This window comes from Lynx rufus, unplaced genomic scaffold, assembly GCF_022079265.1.
Source record: "Lynx rufus isolate CCGP_SWC_20201006 ecotype Redwood Valley unplaced genomic scaffold, mLynRuf1.p SCAF_11, whole genome shotgun sequence".
NCBI lineage: Eukaryota > Metazoa > Chordata > Mammalia > Carnivora > Felidae > Lynx > Lynx rufus.
The window spans coordinates 33,409,198-33,432,111 of record NW_025814825.1 but is presented as its reverse complement, the minus strand read 5'-3'; the positions used below and the strand labels follow the sequence as shown (position 1 = coordinate 33,432,111).

General features: G+C 37.1%; 1 protein-coding gene across 1 annotated transcript in view; it reads right to left on the bottom strand.

Moving 5' to 3' along the window:
- Positions 1–212: 212 nt before the first annotated feature.
- The window catches only part of TNKS2 (tankyrase 2), a 67,778-nt gene continuing 45,076 nt past the window's right edge, over positions 213–22,914 (bottom strand). The window contains exons 17-27 of the mRNA XM_047073164.1: positions 21,695–21,804; positions 20,532–20,720; positions 17,842–18,094; positions 17,045–17,127; positions 15,548–15,668; positions 12,414–12,511; positions 10,349–10,423; positions 8,493–8,598; positions 6,688–6,874; positions 3,425–3,581; positions 213–2,587 (exon numbers count right to left, since the gene is read on the bottom strand). Coding sequence (XP_046929120.1) covers positions 2,525–2,587; positions 3,425–3,581; positions 6,688–6,874; positions 8,493–8,598; positions 10,349–10,423; positions 12,414–12,511; positions 15,548–15,668; positions 17,045–17,127; positions 17,842–18,094; positions 20,532–20,720; positions 21,695–21,804 — 1,442 coding nt within the window. The 3' untranslated portion in view covers positions 213–2,524. The remainder of the gene's footprint in view (positions 2,588–3,424; positions 3,582–6,687; positions 6,875–8,492; positions 8,599–10,348; positions 10,424–12,413; positions 12,512–15,547; positions 15,669–17,044; positions 17,128–17,841; positions 18,095–20,531; positions 20,721–21,694; positions 21,805–22,914) is intronic.

Here is a 22,914-nt window from a genome sequence, read left to right as displayed (position 1 = left end):
GGAGTATATGTCTAAAAGCATCACATATCAAAGCATCTGAGAGATTATGGTCACAAAACTCAATATTTCAAATTTTAAACTGCATTCTATCACTGTTAGACTCAGAACTGCATTGTTTTCCTGCAATTGTGGTTTATTGCGATCTTAATCCATTTTCTCAAGACCATTCAAAACATTTATACTATTCCAGTAATTACCATGCTACCCAGAAAAACAAATGAACACTTTATTAAGAATTAAATGAAGGTATGGAATGTGATACAGTACAAATAAGACACCCAAGATGGATATAATAGTACTACCCACACAAAAAGTTAATTCTCACTCCCCCCCCAAAAAATCACAAGACAAAAGAAAAAGCAATTCCATCATTATAAAGTAAGATATTTCATGCAAAAACTCCAAAAAAAAATCCCCCCAACCACCCCCCAAAATCCCTCAAACTGTCAACAAACCAAAAGCTATTTGAAAATATTGCCATGCTAACATATTAACCACAATATAATCATTCATAGAAAAATAACACACTAATTAAGCAATGGATTAGATGAAACAATACAGGCTGCAATATCATAAACTCATAGATCTCGATGATTTTCCATGAAAAGTAATTCCAGATTCACCTACAGGGTGAGTAATGGGCTCAATGCTGAGAGATAAGGTAGGTAAATATAAATTCCATTAATTCATCTCATTAGCTTCTAATTATAAAATCTGGAAGCTTCCAGAATCTGAAAAATTATATAAAATTTGGCATACTCCATTTGTGTTCCAAGAAATTACTTTAGGATCATAACTGCAATTATTAGAGAACTGTATAAAAGCACTTCCGGGTCAGGAACTGACCTCTTAAATAATGATCACAATTTACATCATAGAAACAACTCCAGATATGCATTTACTCTGATTAACTCTCACTTAGGACAAGAAACATGATTTTCTAGCACTTTATGTACAAGTTAATGCAAAAGGCCAGATAATTTAGAGACGGAATAAAATGTAAAACAAAAGTGAACTGGCACAGAGACTGAAGAGGAACATTCCCACTTACAGAGACGTAAGTCGGTAAAAATCTTGCCTTGCTTTCTGAGGGAGCTAGAGTCAACGACTAGACTGACAAGCTATAATTCATGTCTCTGTACCAAGATGCTTTCGCCTATTTCATGGAAAAGACAGTTTTACATTAGAAAACAGGAATGGCATTTTATGGGATAGCATTCCCCTCCACAGCTGCCAAACAAGCCTGGTCACCATGTGGTGCACACGCAAAGTGTATTTCCAACTGACTGTTAGTGTCATGATGAGGCAACCGAGGACCAGGAAGCAATGGCTCACAGCACCTGCCCATTCAGGCGACCTGGAGAGAACTGGGACACCTATATTTCATGGTTCTGGGTTCAGTTTACCTATGGTGTAAAGATCGGCTCTAACAGTAAGGCCAAGGAGAAAAAACAAGAAAAAGTTACTTAGGATAAAAAACGACCCACTCTCATTCGCTTCCCCTTCTATCCCCCCACTTTAGATTTCGGGTAATTAGAATACATTGGAAAATTAGTCAGAATTACCGTTCCTACCTCTGAAATGTAACTTCCTATTTACACTCCATGAAAAGAACACCATAATTTTCACTGGCAGGATTTAGCCTCTAAAACACAGAAGCACTTGCTCTAATTTTTACAAAATGAAATGACAGAATTTTCCAATGTGAAACCCGGGAGTTTGAAGCCAGTAAAGAAGTGTCTTTAATTATCAGGACGTTCATAATTAGAGCTCTTTGGAATGTGTCTTATACATACAAAGGTACCAGAAATTAAATCCCCGGAGTATTTATGAAGTAAGTTCTAAAATGGGAAAGATTTCTAATGAGAGATAAATGCTTCCATCAGCAAATTAAATCTGATACATCAATCTTTCCTAACTGACAAAGTCTTTGCTAATAATAGCTCAACATAGCCTCTGGAATCAAATGTAAAGATCACTCAATCATGATGATGCACGATGAAGTACAGATGGGCAGTACATATGAAAAACGATTTGTAAACCGCTGCAGTTCTAAAACAGATTTATATTACAAAGCAATGTAAATAAATATTGGGCTAGTACAAAAGCTCTTATTTACAGTTTTACAAATGAAATTGTATTCAGTGTAAATGCTGTGTTTTAAAGAACACAGTACTGTATTAGTAAAATGAGTTCTGTTGAGGGGATTACACTTTCTGTTAGAATCAATGCATAACATATAAAAGATTCAAGTTAACTTTGTTTATAATTTAGTACAGACAAACCCAGTTTAACCTGGAATGGCATCTGTTAAAGTGCTGAAAAACAGGAAATACTTAGAAAACACTGTACATTATTAAAGCTTTATCAAGTCAGAATGTTAAACTTCTTTCACATTTTTTTATCCTTTGGCCACAGGCTTGTGGACAAGATGATACTTCTCAGCAAAGGAGTAAAACTTAATAGGCCACCAGCTGCTTAGATGACTTTAGGTTCAGCGGATTTAGTTTCCTAAAACAACTATTTATCCATCAACCATACCTTCGGGCCTCACAATCTGGTAAGTAATTAAATATTCAGGATAAGCCTGGAAGAGAAAGATCAATTTAAACACTGGTAAATAAACTGTTTTAAACATTTTACTATAAGGATTTCCAAACTTTATAAAAGAGGTTCTAAATTAGTGCTGTGGATCAGAATCATCTAAGGACATTTTCTCAAAACATCCTTACCTTGATTCCAATCACTTAGGTTCTGAATCAGAAGGTCTAGGATGAATACTAAGTATGTGTTTGTTTTTAATAACTCAGGTGATTCTGCTACATTTCCTCAGTTAAGAACACTGCTCTAGAACACAAGCATCTAGAGATGCTTTTGACTGTATCTGTGTCACTAAGAGCAAGAGGGAATTGTTTGCTTCTTTGCTACAGATAGGTTAACTACTAAATACAGGATTCTGATTAACTATATTTTACAGAAGGTAAGAAACAGAAAAAAGATCCACTGTAGTTGGCAAAATCTGAATAAAGTCTGTAAGTTAGATAGAATATTGTAACAATGGTATTTTCCCGATTTTGATATTTTAAGACAATGTCCTTGTTTTGGGGAAATACACACTAAAGTACGTAAGGGTAAAGCAAGAAGCCTACAACTTCCCCTCAAGCAGTTCAGGAAAAACAAAACTGTATTCACACACACGTGGGAGAGAAAGATAAAATGTTGACAATGGGAAAATAAGGGACTTCTCGATTATTTTTGCAACTTTTCTGTAAATGAGAAATTATTTCCAAATAAAAGTTAAAAAAAAAAAAACAACAACCCAGTTCTCAGGGCAATATACCGAGTCAGTTTAAGGGATTAGTAAGAAAAGGTTAAAGTATGGCTCTAAATAATTTCTGAAGATGAGCAAATAAAACTGAATTACCTGTTCTCCTCTGTAAATAACATATTCAGCTAAAGCTAGTCCATTTACACTGGGTCGACCAGTGACTGAGTGATGTCCTGGAGGAGAATGTGCCATTTTCATTGCACTGAACTGCAGGAAAGACTTTCCCAGGGTTACCCGGCAAAAGAGCAGCTGCCTATAACATGGAAGGGAAAAGATCTCTCTGAAGACAAGGCAGAAGACATTGTCTGTGTAGACTGCATAAGCTTTTTAATGTATTTATACATAAACACAAGTTGTTTTGTCATTTCACCCTTAAAAGAACTTTGTGAGAATGTCTTCTACTCTCATTAATGAAACTGTCACTTTAATTAATCCTTATTTTAACTATAACAACTGAGAATGGAATGACCTTATAGAGACGGAGACTCCACTTGTTTGTATCCTAGCAAAAGCACAAACCACAGCCCAAGTGAGAAGGAGAAGCAAACTTAAGGAACCCCCATGAAGTAGCTTGCAAAGTTGGACATTTATCCAACTAAGTCTAGTTGATTCCACCTTCAAATTATATCTGAAACTCATTCTCTTAAATTCTATGGCTACCATTAAATTCAAATCACCAAAATTTTCAGTTGGATTGGGAACAATGGCCTCTGAACTACTCTATTTCTACTCTAATTCCTAAACTATTTTCCATCCAAGCAACAAGTTATTTAGGGAAAAAAAAAAAAATCCAACACATAAAACATTAATCAAATCACATCACTTTTCTGCTTAAAACCTTGTAGAGGTTACTCAGTATCCTTGGAAGAAAATCCAAATTCCTTACAACAGCTCCAAATTCTCTAATCTTACCTTGCGTTGTGTACCAGGAGCATTAATTTTCTTTCTTCACACAAACCAACTCACTTACCTAGTGACCATCATACACAGTTTCCTTTACTATAGAGAATGGTATCTATTCTACCACTCTTCAAACTGGCTAACACTTGGTTTTTTTAGGTTTCGGCTGCAATGTTAGTTCCTCAAATAGGTCTTCCATTACCAGAAGTTTAAGTGGATTACTCTCCCAATCCCCAGGCATATATATGATTGACTTGCCTTATTTCCAATAAGCCTTTTTTTATTACTTCATGGCTTTTCTTCTTTTCCAAGGACAGAAAGAGATTTTGGTGAATGAGTTAATTCTATTCTCCAAAGAGAGGCTATCTATACTTTTTATTCTAAATAAGCCTGTTGGAAACTTTAGCATTGCTAATCAATTTGTATTATAGTCCCAATCAGCCCTGTGATAATCCAAAGACAAAAATCTTTTTAATGTTTATCTATTTTTGAGAGAGAGTGAGCATGAGCAGGAGAGGGGCAGAGAGAGGGAGACACAGAATCCAAAGCAGGCTCCAGGCTCTGAGCTGTCAGCACAGAGCCCGACACGGGGCTCGAACCCATGAACCATGAGATCATGACCTGAGCCAAAGTCGGACACCCAACCAACTGAGCCACCCAGGCGCCCCCCAAATTTTTTCTTTAATGTTTATTTATTTTTGAGAGAGGCGGGGGGGGAGGGAGGGAGACACACAGAATCTGAAGCAGGCTCCAGGCTCTGAGCTGTCTGCAGAGCCTGATGTGGGGCTCAAACCCACAAACTGTGAGATAATGACTTGAGCTGAAGTCGGATGCTTAACTGACTGAGCCACCCAGGTGCCCCTAAAAATTTTAATAAACTTATTTCCAGACAGCCAACCACTCTGTTCTAAAAAGTAATGAGAGGTGGTACTAGAACATTATTATAATCTGAACTATTTTACCTCCAGATAATATGACAGCAGAGTTGAATTTACAGAATCTCAAGAGATTACAAGCTTTCTAAACTGTCCAATTTATGATCTAAAACAGAAGTGGATGGGAGTTCATATCCAAAAGGGCTGACTTCAGGCACCTACACAAGTCTAAACTTAGGGGGAAAACAAGAGTAATACAAAAACAAATCTTGTTTCTCCCCAGGACCAGAGTTCTTTACCTCGGCAACCTTTCTTTTTTTAAAAAAAAAATTTTTTTTTCAACGTTTATTTAGTTTTGGGACAGAGAGAGACAGAGCATGAACGGGGGAGGGGCAGAGAGAGAGGGAGACACAGAATCGGAAACAGACTCCAGGCTCTGAGCCATCAGCCTAGAGCCCGACGTGGGGCTCGAACTCACGGACCGCGAGATCGTGACCTGGCTGAAGTCGGACGCTTAACCGACTGCGCCACCCAGGCGCCCCGTACCTCGGCAACCTTTCAAAATCAGCTGGGAAGCCTTTACAAATCCTAATGCCAGACCAATTATATGAGAACCTCTGAGGGTGGGACACATGCATCAGTTTTTAAAGCTGCCCAGGTGATTCCAATGTGTCACCAAGGCTGAGAACTACTGCTCTAGGGTTTTCTTCAAGATCAGTGATCAGAAACATTAGCATCACCTGACAACTTGGTAGAAATTCATATTCTAGGGGCCTCCTCTCAGGCCTACTAAGTCAGCAACTCAGTAGGTAGGGCTCAGGAATTTGTGTTTTAGCGAGCTCTTTAGGTGATTCTCCTGCTTGCTAGTATCTGATGAAGATTGCTTCAGATCTGTATAAGCAGTACCCTAACTGTTGAGTGAATTTCAGTAATTAACCTTACTCAATTTTTCAAATGACAAAAGATAATTTATATTTACCTATGAGGATTAATTAGGGGCAAATTATTTGAATGATTTTAACAACTGAGTTAGGCCAGAGTAAAACCGGGGGGAAAAAGTGCAAAGTAGTTATTTGATAATAATGTGCTTTTTAAAAGGAATGTGTTTCATGATAAGTTTTTCAAGTAGTAATATCACAAATTCAGGATTAGGATCATATCACAGTGGAAGAGAGACTCCTACAGGCATTCCTATGAAATACTAGACTTGGCAAAGGAATGCCATTTTAGCATTTGAATACACATTTTTAAAGAATCCACAGTCCTATAATATTTAAGGGCCACAATAATATTTCTCATGCCCAATGATATTTTCTGCTTCATATTGTTTAAAGCACTAGGTGTTCTAATGATTAAATGAGTTAAATAGGTCAAGTGGTTTGAACTGTGCTTGGCTCACACAGATCATTTAATAAACACTGGCTCCTGTTACAACTGGTGAGAGAGCCAAAAGCAACCTGAAAAATACCTACCTTGGAGTCCTAAAGTTGTCCAAGATGATGCCTTGCTCCCCTAATTTCTCAAATATGAAACTAGTTCTTACTAAATTCTTATCAAACTAAATGAGAACAAGTGATCTCTTACCTGTGGCAAATGTAACAAGATCTGTCTTTGTGAACTGGACACCCAGTACCTCCTCCAATTCCATATACATACTGATTGCTTTTGGAAGAGTTTTCAGCAAAATAAATCCCAGCTCCAAACATGCCACCTATGTAGGCATGCCTTTCATCAAAGCCTTTATGGATAATCGCATTCACAAAGGGAGATCCTAAAACAGATGTAGATGGATAAGAATTTAAAATTATCTTAGAAGAATAAAATGAAATCTTCATTGAAGTTAAATTCCTAAACATACATACTGACCACCGATATAAAGAATATTAAAAAAACAAGGATAACAAGTTACCTGTCACCTAGTTTATTCCTTTAGAATAACTACATTATTTTATTTTTTTAAATTTTTTAACGTTTATTCATTTTTGAGAGAGAGAGAGACAGAGCGTGAGTGGGGGAGGAGCCGAGAGAGAGGGAGACACAGAATCTGAAGCAGGCTGCAGGCTCCGAGCTGTCAGCACAGAGCCCAACATGGGGCTTGAACTCACAAATTGTGAGATCATGTCCTGAGCCGAAGTCGGACACTTAACCCACTGAGCCACCCAGGCGCCCCAATAATTAACTACTTTAAAAGAAATGCTAATGTTGATTGACGTTTCTAATAAGGGGGTGGATCAAATGCCAAAAAATAGGACACACAAAGATTCAACTAGAAAAAAAGATCACTTAAAATATAAATGCTAAAGTTACCAAATTCCAGACCTCAAATCCAGAACCAAGAGTCTCATAATTCATCTCCTATAGCAAGGCTGTATGCAATTAAGCCTTACAGTGACATCCCATGTCTGTGTGCTTTTTCTAGATATCAAGTGGCCAAAGTGGTCTTTTCATGTTTATTCTCTTTATACTTCCTTCTCATCTCTCCACTTCGCTGCCTTTCATCCTGTCACACCAGATTCTATCTGCAAATGTGTGTTCCTTCACTCTCTGCATACTGACTATTCTCACCCCCTTCCGTGCATGGGTGCCAAGGAGAGCTTAGCCAAAGGAAAGGAGGTAGTCATGGGAACCAAGCCAGAGAGTAGGGTGAGGGGTGGGCATTAGGAAAAGCCAATGTAACAGTTAACTGATTCATTAAGATTAGTGTCCCTGTTCATAAAGGAATAGGAAAATACACTGAATTCCACTACAGAACTACAGAAGACCAGAATCACTTATTTCAATTAATTTGGAAAAACCAAAATCATTTATTATAAAACAGAAAAATCATTCATTATAACCATCAAGTCAGTACCTAAATGAATATTACACTCTTTGACAAGAGAGCATCATGATGATTTTTAGGGTTTTAGAATGAGAAATACCATTTAGATATTATCCACCAATTCAGTCTGCTATAGCCATTCTTCCAGGGGACTGTAAAATTTAAATGTTGTGTTTCATAGAACTTTACAGGTCTCTAAAAATTTTCTGCAATCAAGGCCAAATGAAAAAAATACCGGAGTTACTATGTGCTTGAAGACTTGATAAACACTACATTAACATTTACATTCATCTTTGCTATAAATCTCAAAGACCAATCAACACCTGTCAATTTGCAGCATAAAAGAAAACAGGAAATTTCAAGACAAATAGTGCTTTCAATCCAACAGAAGTTCTTAGAAAATTCCCTAAGTTCAATGACAACAGCTCTTTAAAGATTTCATTTAAAAAATTTTTTTAAGTAATCTCCACCCTCAAATTGGGGCTTGAATTCATGACGCTGAGATCAAGAGTCACATGCTCTACCTACTGAGCCTGCCAGCGCTGCCCCCTGCCCTGAGGAATCTTACCATGAAATAGCATTCTTTCATTTGCATGGTTGTGGTTTTCTTCAGAAACTTCTTTTCTTCTGTGGGTGTATCTTTCCCATAGTTTCTTGTTACAAACTTTCTGAATCTATAAAAAAGAAACCAGAGGAATCAAAATCTTTACATCATAATTACTTACCTACTTTACTTGTTCATCTTAACCTAAATAGGCCACATAGTCAGGAGAGAGGCAAAACTTCTCTGAAATATAAACTATGTTTTATTTTAGTCAGCTAAAAATACTTGGTCTCAAACATAAAGATAGAAATATAGCTACACTTTGGAAATGAAAAACTTCAAAGGGAAAAAAAGCTATATATGGACTTATGGGAAGGTCAAGAACACCATAAACTAAAATACTTCCATTCTCATTAATTTAGAATTATTACTAAAACAGCTCCAAATCAGGTACACTGAATTCTGTATGTAAGTATTAAAAAGAGAACGGTTATCTTTCACCTCATCCTATTTTATCTGGCTCAAAGTATCATCTGTACCTGCTTTTAATGAAAAATATTTGAAATAACCCCCAGCAAAAAACATTCTTAAAACACACACACACACAGACACGCCTCTACTACTCTCTCTACCCTTCCCTATCCCTCCAATTCCTAAAATTTTTGTCTTGAGAAGAGTTAAAGATGGATGCTGGTCTCACTGGGAGTATTTCTAGGATCAAAATTCACAACCCTAGAGCTGTTTCTTGGCTGTGCTTAAAAGTGTTACAGCCCCCTGCTGGTCCTAGAGCACATCTGGGAGCTGGTGGATTTAGTCTTGGCTTAAAAAAACTCAAATATGGCTACAGATGTAATCAAGGAACACAACTGACACAGCGATCTCACTTATATTAAGAAAATAAAAGGCATGATTATTTGCCTTATTAAAAATATTACATATGTTCATGAATGGAAATATCAAGATGTCACTCTTGTCACACTATGATATAAATTAATAAATAGGAGCTCCCAGGATTTCTTTACCTTAAATCATCTAATAGGATGAACAAAGCAATCTCCTATAGTTTTAGTATTCACTAACTCTAAAATACGACATCTAATATAACACTTATAATAGTATATATATGACAATAATATAAAACAGCTGAAATATTTGATACTGTTCACTTTTGAGTTTAAAATTTAGGTATTAAAAAGATACTTGCCACATTTTGTCTTATTTCATAATTATTAAGAATATATCAATGTAGTTAATAAAAAGATTTATTCATCTCAAGTAGAGGGTGCATTTTTGTTTGCTGTAGTTCAAGAAAAACACAGCAAAGTTGGAAAAGGCCCTGAGAAGAGTACCTGATATCAAGAAAAGACAGGACTCTCCTTTGAATGACTTAAAACCTCAGACTATTTTTGGAAAAGATGAAGGTACAGAGGGAGTACTATTAAAATTATAAAAAAGTTGTATAGATGGGGGACTCATGGACACACGGAGTAGTCACAGGACAAATAAGTATAAAGATGGAGTCCTTTCTTGAGCCACAAAGAAAATTCAGCTTTGCTACAAAACAGTACTTGAATAATTTATATATTTAAGGTCCTAAACCTAATGGATTTATCATGATCTCAAGATAATTCAACAAATGCTGAATTATTTGTTACGAAAACAGCCCAAAAAAAGGAAGAAAGAAAGAAAGAAAAAATGAAAAACAGTACAGGGATTTTGAGAATCTTAACCTTTAAGGATCTACCCTTTCCCCAAATATCCCTTGATGCTATGTCAAAGACTTACTAGGCTAGACAGATTATATTCTTATGAAAGTTAATTACTGTTTCAGGCTTTGAAAACTACGGTCTCAGAAAACTTTATTTTCGCTAACTTATTACCTTGAGAATATTGTATCTGTTGAAGATTCCACCTGCATGACCTCCATCTCTGTGCTCTCGGACTGTACTTTGCATCTGATGGAAAAATATGTCAAATATATGTGTATTAACTTTTGTTTTTCCTTCAAAAATTTGTTTTAATGTTTATTTTTGAGAGAGAGCAAACAGGGGAGTGGCAGAGAAAGACACACAGAATCTGATGCAGGCTCCAGGCTCTGAGCTGTCCGCACAGAGCCCCATATGGGGCTCAAACTCAGGAACCCAGGAACTGTGAGATCATGACCTGAACCGAAGTCGGATGCTCAACTGACTGAGCCACCCAGGCACCCCCTACTTTTGCTTTTTTTGATTTGGGGAAAATGGTTCTTGACGCCTATGATTCTGTTTTTGAGAATACAAAATGAGATTTTAATATTTTTCTTGTTTATATGAGAGTTCTTCTATAACTTCACAAGTACCACTTTCTAGAGATAGCTGTTAGCTAGTCAATCTGGAAACAATACTTTTAGGCGAAAATTATATAATGCAAACTAAAGGAAGAAAAAGGAGCAGATGCATGGGTGAGTTAAACATGCAAAGCTAACCACCTCACATGCTAAAAAATAAAACAATCTGGGAGTGCAAGCTGGTGCAGCCATTCTGGAAAACAGTATGGAGGTTCCTCAAAAAACTAAAAATAGAACTATCCTACAACCCAGCAATTGCACTACTAGGTATTTATCCAAGGGATACAGGTGTGCTGTTTCAAAGGGACACATGAACCCCAATGTTTATAGCAGCACTATCAATAATAGCCAAAGTATGGAAGGAGCCCAAATGTCCATTGATTGGATGAAGGGATAAAGATGTGGTATATATACACAATGGAGTATTACTCGGCAATAAAAAAGAATGAATTCTTGCCATTTGCAACTACATGGATGGAACTAGAGGGTATTATGTTAAGTGAAATGAGTCAGTCAGAGAAAGACAAATATCATATGACTTCATTCATATGAGGACTTTAAGAGACAAAACAGATGAACATAAGGGAAGGGAAACAAAAATAATATAAAAACAGGGAGGGGGACAAAACAGAGAAGACTCATAAATATGGAGAACAAACGGAAGGTTACTGGAGGGGTTGTAGGAGGGGGGGATGGGCTAAATGGGTAAGGGGCACTAAGGAATCTACTCCTGAAATCATTGTTGCACTACATGCTAACTAATTTGGATGTAAATTAAAAAAAAAAAAAATTAAAAGAAAAGAAAAAAAATAAAAAAATAAAACAATCATTTATTTGCTCCCATTCATTTTGCCCTAGTAAAGCACAATATGTACTCCATTGAGAGCTGGAGTTTCTGGAGTATTAGAACTCAGTTTCACTCAAGTTTCTATCCCTGTGTTCCTCACACATACAGGATACGTGTTCTTCAAACTGTAAAGCACTATTCAAAGATTTCAGTGGATCCAAGAGTTCCGTGAAAAGAAAGCTGGAAGAAAAACTTCCTGGAAAAGTAGCATCCACATATTCTGGGTCTTGTATGAGATACTGGGGTTTGCAATTGCCTTCGTGAAGGGAGGGAATATTTCCATCTCCCCCACCCCCCCCAAATGACAGTAAACTCTTCTCCAACAGAATTCTGTGTCAGTATTAATTGTAGTATTGAACCAAGTTACTGGATTCAAGGTTTATTGAGGGAGTGTACCTTGAACGCTGATTTTGAACATTCATCCAGGTGGTAAAGAGTTAGGGACAATTAGGGGCGCCTGGGTGGCGCAGTCGGTTAAGCGTCCGACTTCAGCCAGGTCACGATCTCGCGGTCCGTGGGTTCGAGCCCCGCGTCAGGCTCTGGGCTGATGGCTCAGAGACTGGAGCCTGTTTCCGATTCTGTGTCTCCCTCTCTCTCTGCCCCTCCCCCGTTCATGCTCTGTCTCTCTCTGTCCCAAAAATAAATAAACGTTGAAAAAAAAAAAAAAAAAAAAAAAGAGGGACAATTAAAATCCTATTACATTTTCAAGATCTGGAAACCTCTAGGAAGTTCAGCTATTGAACCAACATTTATTTAAGGTATATGAACATACCTCTTCCTCCACAGACTGAAACTCTTTATCATCAGGAGACAGATCTATGAGAATTGTTCCACTTCCAGAGGTGTTCAGAGTTAAGTACGGGTTAAGACCTAGTAAATAAAATTTGAAGGTAAAAAAAAAATTACGCCAAGTCCCCATCCCCTCCAATTAACATCAACCCAAAATGGCCACCTGATTTATCTGATGCTTACTACTTTTTTTTCTTGCTTACTACCTATTTTTAAAAACTTTTAATTTTGGACTAATTTACATTTTCAGAAAGACTGACATCACGTAGAGAGTCCCTGTGTACCTTTTACTCAACTTCCTAATGTCACCATTAGGAATATTAATGCTCCTCCAATGTTCCCATTCTATATAGCCACAGTACAACACTGGTCACACTTGTTAAGTAAATTACAGAATTTATTTGGATTTCATTAGATTTTCCCATTAATGTTCTTTTTCTGTTTTAGGATCCAAACCAGAACACCACACTGCATTTAGGTTGCTAATTTTGACACAACAAGTTGTAAGGGTTCTGTGGGAATAATTCAGAAAAACCTTTCTATTCTTTACCCGTTATCCTTAAGGAGGTTGTCACAAAATTTCTTCTTCAGATTATTTCCTTTACTAACTACTCAGCACTTTCAGCATTTAGTCTCTTTAATTTCTGTAAATATGAGGAAGAATTATGACAGAAATTTATACAGCTTCAGGTAATTTTAAATCATCCTAGAATGACACTCCATAGTTTACCGACTACTGAATGCTTATTCTGTTTTTCATTTTTCCAATTTATTTATTTACTTAGAAGTTTGTGTGAGAGAGAATGTGTGCACGCTCAAGAGGGGGGAGGGAGGGGGAGAGAGAGAGAATCCTGAGCAGGCTCTGCACTGTCAGCACAGAACCCGATGCGAGGCCTGAACCCACAAACCAGGAGATCATGACCTGAGCCAAAACCAAGAGTTGGACGCTTAACCAACTGAACCACCCAGGCGTTCCCTGAATGCTTATTCTAACCCCTCACAGTCTCTAATTCAGCAATGAATGCTGTGTTTTCTGAATGTCAATGGTCAAGACAACTATGTATTTTGTACCTTTACTCTCACAAAAACTTTTCAAGTGGAATTTTAAACAGAATTTTCTAATTTCTTCCATGTATTTGTAACAAACTTTTCCTTCAGTCTCTACAAGATCTCTAAAGCTCTGCTGTTTTCCCAGGTAGGGCTCAAATCCATTACTGCTGGGTCAATGCATGGCAGTGTGAGTGTAGAGACTAAGAGCACTATTCTAGTTCTGGGTCTGGTCTGAATAACAAGACCACCACCAGATGCTAAACTCTGATAAAGACTTATCAGGTATGTAGTGTGAATTACATTGTCTGAAGTACATTATCTACAGGAAGTATGGAGACTTTACAAAGAAGAATATTTCAGAGACTAAAGACTTACCAGAATAAAGACCATGACACACGCTTGACCAAACCATCTCTGGACCACCCCAAGATGTCTTATAAACACTAAAAGATCAGGACAAGTAATGTATTGACTTGATGCACTGAATGAGAGCTAAGGCTAAGCCAGCAAAATGAGAGACTGTCAGAAGACTGCCACGGGTTCCACTTTGCAAATGAGGTAGAATGTAGGTATAGAATCCTCGCTTCAAATGAAGACAAGGAAGGTGATAACTTTATGTAGGCAAGAGACCCTGACGTGCTAGAGCAGACAGTCATTCTGCATCGTGACATTTCTCCTCCACGTGGGAGTGAATGATCCTTTGCGATTGCAGCTGTATGTATCAGAATGACCACAGACCAGAAGTGGCACAGAGTTACACACCTCTGCCACTTGGAGGCGGTGTGCCTGTTTCTGTCATTGTTTCCTGAGCCTTTCAATGCAGTCTTAATAACTGTGTCCCAGTCACTATATGTTTAATGAACACTGTCCGATTTCCTTTTTAACCTGCCTCTTTCATAAGTGACCCTTGTTATTCCAGTACTCCACCGTAATTTCTATCCTACTGGATTGGTATTATTCTAGTAGAGTCATGATGGCTGTCTACAACTGCAGGTTCTAGTTTCTCTTCATTTTTGATACTTTTTATATTGTACACTAACATTCCAGGGAGTCACGGGTTTTCTGTCTTCTTTATCTCATACAATTTTGTCATCTATACAAGACATATCCCAGACTACCTCATATTTTAAACATTTTGTCCTAGTCCCTACCAGGAAAGTAAAGTGCATCCACTTTCAATCGATTCTATTCCAGAATTCCAGTGTAAAGTATTGCTTAGCTTCAGTCACCTACTTTTTAGAGGTAGTTTTTCCTTTTCAAGAGATGGCCCCTACCCTGCCTACCATACATCCTTCCCTGAAAAGCTCTTCATTTTTGCTAGTCTGGGTTTTTCTTCAACTCCAGTTGTACAGCCAGGACTTCAATGACAGGATGTGTCTGACCGCAGACAGGGTAAATCACACCCTTAGTTTAACAATTAAGTTAAAAATGCGGCCTTGATATTTAGAACAATTCACCTTTTCATACCTGGGACTTGGTACATGGGAAATGTTAACATCTGTTGAACAAATGCAATTTGCATTTTCTTTAAGTAATGTTCAGAAGAAATAAAGATATTATTCAATGCTGTTCTGTCAAGTGTTCTCAGTTACAACACTGTTTCCCAGTACTTTCACAGCAAGTGCTAAAGAATTTAGCCATTTACATACAACAAAAAAAGAGATTTACAACATTATTTTATGGGCAGACATCAATGCCTAGGCATTGCCTATTATATTATCATAAGACAGAAAGATATTCAAGTTCCTGATCTTTTAGACTCATAATTTTAGGGCTAGAATAACTTCAGAAGTAACTGAATACTTAAGAGAAATACTTCAGAGCTAAAGCAATTCCCAAACTTCTGAATAGCCCAGAAAGTTTACTTAAGTTCACCTACTAACAGCAGAAGCTCAGTAAACTTAACAGTAGCAGCATTAAGACCTGATACCAGGTTTCACAAATTCTAATCACTGCTCTTCCTATTAAATGGACTCTCTCTCGTAGATTTTAAATTATCATTTAGTAAGTTGAGGGCTGCCTTTATACCAACCATTAAATTGTTAGCACTGATTTAAAATGAAATACCTTGTTGTCCAGAGAGAAGTCTTTCAACTCCTTTGATTAGTTTGTGTCTATGTCCATAAGCATTGATTCCAATCTCCTTCAGCTCCTTGTGCCCCATCTCAACTAACACATCCAAGGTGATCTTACAAAAGAGGATGAAACTGTTTAGAAGACTTCTATTTGGTAGACATTCACATACTGGTGTTCTCACAATGTATTAGATTCAAACATTTACTTTAGATTTTTTTGAACAGCTTAGAAATGAAAGCAAACCAGTTGTTAAACAGAAACCGAAAAGTTGCAGCTAACTGAAGTTCAGTCATGCACTACCAAAAAATAGCGTTATTTTCATTTAACATAAGAACCTGAACCGAATTAAGCTGCGAAACAAAAATGTACTTTCAAGTTAATCACATTCAGGTATTCTATTTTGTCTTTTCCACTATCACTCCACAACCCACCCATTTATACAAGGCCTTCACTGGTTCCTCCAGACTATGCTAACTGGTACTTGTGCCTCAGGGTTCAAACTATTTCTTTACCCTCTAATATTTTATTTCCACTTTGTGAAACTGAAGACATTCTAAAGATCCTGTTTTATTTATACGTCTCCCATGAAACTTTTCCTGAGTAGTCCAGCTTGCAATAACCTTTTTTTTCCCTTTGAATTTCTAAAATCTATGCCCAAAACTTATTTCTTCATATGTTGTTAGAGCTCCACAAGTAGATCAAAAGTTCCTTAGGAGTACAAGTCTATACTAACTATATTTTCTGAACCAAAAAAAAGAAAAAACACCAGTATTCTGATGGCATAAATTGGGACTACTCTGGAAAAGCCCAGATACATACTTAGCATATCTATATACCTTCCCATAGTGGCTAGCAAAGTGTCAGACTCAGAGCAGGCAATGAGTGACACAACTGAACTAAACAAACCAAGCTCAAGGATAACTTATTTTAAGGGCTAAATAAGCTAAGCTTTCCAGCTGGGAAAGCTATTTTACTATTACTACACCACAGTCCATTTTTCCATATATTTTTAAATTTCTTCTTTGATTTCCTGGTTGACCCATTCATTGTTTAATACATGTTGTCTAAACTCCATGTATTTATGGTCTTTCCAAAAATTTTCTTATGGTTGACCTGGTTTCAAAGCGCTGTGGTCAGAAAATACGCATGGTATGATTTCAATCTTTTTGCATTTGTTGAGGCCTGATGTTGTGACTTAATATGTGACCTATTCTGGCGCATGTCCCATGTGCACTTAAAAGAATGTGTATTTTCATTTGTTTCAAAGTACTTCTTATTTCATAAGAGTCCATTTTTATGTGCTAATAAACTAAGCAGAAATTCCAAGATCAAGCCCAATTAGAAGAGTTAACTGATTTCCAGTCCCTTAAAAAAACATTCTCCTCTCCCCACAAACAGCTGAATGGTTTAAGGCACTTCAAGGATGTCCTAATTTTTTCTTGAGGTCTCACAGAACACCAAACCAAGCAAATCAATTCATTTACTCACCTGTTCTCTCTCAAATATATCCATCAGGTGCTCAAGCCCAAGATTCCTTACAAATTGAGTTATGCTAAAATCTACTGCTGGAACTGGAAAATAAAAAATCCAGAACAAACAAACAGAATAAGGTATATCAACATTTTAGCAACAAGGTTATGTGGTATTACTATACACATCAAGAATGCAAAGACGAAGCAAAACATTGCATCAAAAATTGCAAAAAGAGAAAGCTACAAAATCTCAACATCATAGAAGAAACAGCCAATGGGGCACTTTCAGGTTAAAAAAAAGTTTCATTTAAAAAAATTTATTTTTAACTATCTTTAAAATAAGTGCCCATACTGAAACTAGTGTGTCAATTATATTTCCACTCAAAAAGTTTCCTTATCTTTGAGGATATAAGCTACTTCACAAAAAACTTTATGAAAACAAGTTCCACAATGTTACATAAGGTGAGATGAATTTTGACAGGTAAAAGGTAAAGAGAACAGCTTTATAGAGACCGCAAGTATGCTGTCTTTTTCTTTCCTTTAAAAAAAAAAGATCTTCACAACTGGGTATTCTGATATGGAGTAAAGATATTTCCTAACTCTAATAATATACTGGACTAGGTAAAGGCATAACTACTCAAGCACAAGCCATCTAAACCTTTCGAAAGCATAATGTAAAGAAAACAATGAAAGACTAAAATGTTAAGGCTATGCTAATTAATCTGATACTAACAGTTGTATTTAAAACATAACTTGTTTGCATTCTAAATGACAACTAGGCGGCTACAATACAAGTTAGAAAGTTATTCTCACCCTCCTTTTTCTCCAAGCTAGAGGCACCCTCTGTTCCACTTGAACTAACTACTGAAGACAGTTCAGAAAAACTCCCAGATAAGTTGTCAAGACTGCTGGCTGCAGAAAGACTTGATGGGCTGGATGGACCTGAAGACAGAGCATCTCCGGTAGCTCCTGGGCTTCTCACACCATTGAGCACTTGAGGTTTATAACATGAAGGCAGAGCAGAAGGGGGCATGGCTGCTGTCAGGAGAGCGCTAACATCATCTGCCTAGTGTGTGTGTCAGAGAGAGATTAAAATCTGTGATAAGCAAGTTTTAAAATTCTCCTGTACCCAACAGAATACATTAAAAAATATGACAAAAACTCAGATTTGCACTAGAACTGCATATAACATAAAAAGGATTATTTTAAAAAGTAAAGCAAATAAGTGACATCCAGCTAAGCTGTTATTAAATATAAAACATAATTCAGAACATCTCTTCCAAGACACAGAGAATAAGAACAAACCTGTTAAATGTGGCTAAGCATAAAAAACCCTAACTTTCATACTATGATTTTCTGCAAAGCACTGAAATGAATTATAGTAACAGCAATTTTAATTTTTTTTAACGTTTATTTATTTTTGAGACAGAGACAGAGTGTGAACAGGGGAGGGGCAGAGAGAGAGGGAGACATAGAATCTGAGCTGTCAGCAGAGCCCGACGTGGGGCTCTTAGAACCCATGAACCATGAGATCGTGACCTGAGCCAAAGTCACACACTTAACCAACTGAACCACCCAGGCGCCCCTATAGTAATAGCAATTTTAAAAGGTAAGAATTTTTTAACACTATCGCAATTACTCTGAAAGAAGCAGTAAAACCCTGGATTGCGAGTAACTTGTTCTGCGAGCGTTCCTCAAGATGAGCAGTACGTGACGCTGAACATCACATGATCAAAACAGAGCCAACGGTTCTTGAAATCCGCTTTAATATACAAGTGCTCTGGATTATAAGCATGTTTCTGGAACGAATTATGCTCCCAAACCAAGGTTTTACTCTTATTCAATCTACATGGAACTTGAATCTACATGGTGTGTTTATATTTCCTGGAAAATATTCAGTGATACATCCTTAAAATTGAGTTATTTTTGGGGGGGAGAAAACAAAGATAACCATTTTAATCAAATCTACTAGTACGGGAAAAAATCCTCAAATTCACTAGTTTTAATTTGCTTAATTAGTGACATATTATTTTTTTTCACAATGCTCAAGACACTAATAGCAAGAAGTAAATCAGTACTTGTTTTCATGGTTAGTCCCATTTATATTGCCTATTTTAATCCTTATCTTTTTTCTTCCCAAGTCTGAGGACTTCCACGGCACCCACATTTTAAAATAATATTAGCATCATCTATGGGGTGCTTTTTATGTATCTGCAATCATGCCTGGGACTTGAAGTACATTACCTTAATTCTCGTATTAACCAGACACACACACACACACACACACACACACACACACACTCTCTCTCTCTCTCTCACTCTCTCTCTCTCTCTCTCTGTCTCTCTTTTTAAAAATTTTATTTTTAAGTAATCGCTACACCCAATGTGGGGCTCGAACTCACAACCTTCAGATTAAGAGCTGCATGCTCTTCTGACTGAGCTGGCCAGGCACCCCTTAACCAGACATTTCACCCCCATTATAGATGACATGACTGAGGCTTAGAGATTAGGCAAGGTGAAAGACGGTACAACTACAAGTGGTAGCCAGAATTCTAAGGCAAGTCTGTTAGGCTCTAAAGCCCACACCTGTTCTCTAGAGCACTTTGTTTCATGTCAATTATGTCTGGTGGACTAACAGATGGGTGGAATGAATTAGAAAAGTGCGTTCCCAAGGTAGTTTGGGATTGGAAAGACACTTCCCTGAAGAAATGTTGCAAATATGATTGGGCTGTCAGCCTGCTGAGAAAAATCTACTTAACCCCCAATGAAGCTGAACTGAATCAGCTTCTCAGTGTAACTTGTGACAGTGAAATCTCTCTCAGTAGAAAGCAATCTAAGGAACTGCTTTTCCTTTGTATCTCAACAAGAATTTCTTCTCTCTTTCCCTCCAGTGCCCTGGCCAATTTCCTCAGTGGTAGAGGTGAGAGAGGAGCCTGTGTCACACTGGCCAAACAGGAAGTGGAGGCTACAACAGAGACTCCTACATGAGTTCCCCTGGGGGGGTGGGGGGAACCACAACCCCAAAAACTTAAGGAACAAGCTTGTTTTATGAACGCTTTTGGGGAGGTAAGCACGGAACCGGAACTCTGGGAACAGGCAGTGTGGGAGGAACTGGAATCCTGACAAGAAGCAGGCTTTGTGGCTGCAGCACCCTGAGGGCAATGAGGGGAAATTCATCAAGACCAGTGTCCTATGTGACCTTGCACAGTATGCCCCTTAACAGCCTTCACTGAGGGCCTGTATTTGGAAATTTTATTTCCACATTAACGTAAGCAGCTATACCTCATACTTCTTTTTCCTATTTCCAAAAGCACTCAGGATACAATAGTTCATTGATAGTCCTATTATTTACATATTACATTTTAACACCAAAGAAATCCTATATTTAAACTGAGCTAAAAAAAGATTTTGCCACATTCACCATAAAGATATTTTATATGTACCAAGCAAACATTAAAAAGTTAAGAAAAGCACTGAGATTTTTCAAAGAGTCCATCACTTACTGAAACTAAATCTAAAGGCGTTTGTCCTTCCTGATTTTTAAGAGTAGGGTCGGCTCCGTGGGCCAACAACAAAGCACAAAGCTGTGTTCGTCCCTTTTGGGCTGCTTCATGCAAAGGTGTGAAAGCCCACTTGTCCGTAGCATTGACACACGCATTATACTTTATTAGTAAAGCTGCTACATCTACATGCTGTAAAAGAAAATACTCCTGTTACAGTCTGAAATGTTATCACATTTTAGTTCCTAAGAAGAAACTAGCTACATACTTATTTTTCCATATTTTCAAACCTACTCTGGAAATGAAAAAAAAAATCGTGTTTCTCCCCAACATCATAATTTATGGGTAGCTGATTAAAAATTACAGTAGACATTTTAATAACTTGAGAAATCAGAAAACATTTAAGAATTCTACACAGGACAGGAACTAAATAAATGAATGCGACTTAAACAACTTCTCATTTATCCAAGTGTTGTAACTGCTGAACATCAGTTTAGAAACCAGCAACCTTCCCCAATTATTCAAACTACACCTACTGAAAATGGTCAATACTAATTGTAATATTTAGGGCTGTTATAAACTCAGGAACAATGCACCTGAATCTCTATGGACTCTTAGGAGTCCCAGTGGTTTTCCTGGTACCAACAAATAAACAAAATCATTAACATCTCACTGAAAATAAGAGGTGCTAAGGAAGATAATAAAATGAATGACAAATGTGCTGCATGTCACAGAGCAAGCTTACAACAGATTCAGAATTGAAACCTGGACATTATTTAATCTCTTTAGCCCTCATATTTATTCCTTTATAAAACGAAAAAGTCAAACTAAATGCCCTTTGAGAACTGCAATATTGATTTCCACTTTGAAAATTTTAGAGATTAAAAAAAATTTTTTTTAACATTTATTTTTGAGAGACAGAGTGTGAGTGGGGGAGGGGCAGAGAGAGAGAGAGAGAGAGAGGGGGGGGGAAAGAGAGAGGGAAAGAGAGAGAGAATCCAAAGCAGGCTCCAGGCTCTGAGCTGTCAGCACAGAGCCCAACTTGGGCTTGAATCCATGAACTGTGAGATCATGATCTGAGCCGAAGTCAGTCGCCTAACTGACTGAGCCATTCACGCGCCCTGAAAATTTTAGAGATTTTTTAAAGGTAATATAAAAGAACTTACCCCATAAGATGCTGCATTATGTAAAGGAATAAGTCCTCCTTTGTCTTGGGCATTCACATCGGCTCCATGTTGCAACAAATACTCTGCAACTTCTAAATTATTATAACCAGCTAATTTAGAAAAGAATTAAAATTACTTCCACTTGTTAATATAAAAAATTAAATCTACGTGTCTGTATATATCTATATAAAAAGCATAGACATGCTTTGAAAAATAAAGCAAGTTTACAGAAATCTAAAATTCTCCACTAGAATATATTAAAACTTTATCTTATGAAAAAAACTGCCCACTGGTCTCAAGTTGGAAGCTTTCAGTGATATGCATTCCACAGCCTCTCAAAAGTTATACTGACTGATTTGCTAATATCTTTCCTTTTAAAACCTTCTACCTAAGTCCCTGCCTTTATGGTTGTTATATACAACTTCCTGTACTCAGGTACATGGTCTCAAGGGCTACAAATAAAAGGCATTTAAGCATATAAAAGCCAAGTTAGAAACACAAGTGGCCAGCAGAATAGGAGACAGCACACCAGCATGGGTCTCAAGACTCCATTTTCCCGGAAGGCTGCAAAGACATGCTTTTTGTAGAGTGAGATCTTAGGGATATACACCTGTGTGCGTCTGATAGTAGAACCTAATGTTGCTAAAGCCATGAAGTGAAACTTAGTATTTTCTAAATATACCATAACTTCTTAGCTGTCATACTGGGAACTGTTAGTTATCTGAGTACATAGTCTTATGGTAAAGTATATCTTATTTGACACACAATCATAGATTGAAAGCAAATTGGGAACTTTGCCAACATAAAACCAGGTATCACTTGAAACTTTAAAATAGTTCAAAATATCTTATTCACATTTATTTTTTTGTAGCTTTTATTCTTTTGCTAAAGGATTTAAAGCCAAAACATTTAAGATCAAGAAGGGAGAAACAAAACCACAGAACTACCATAAACTAAGTATTACAATGAATCCAAAAGTTCTTTCAGGTCTCAAGTTATAAAACTGCACAAGGAGGCAGAAATGTTTTGCATATACAACTTATTTACCACTTACAAAGACAACACAGATTTAAATAGTTATTGTTAAATGTTCTAGATAAGCTACCATAAAGATACAGAAGAGCTAATATAAATAAATACACACAGCATAATTCAAATCGGATGTCACATCACATCCTGTCTTGTATGGATGAAAAACTCCTGATTACCAGTGGAAGTAT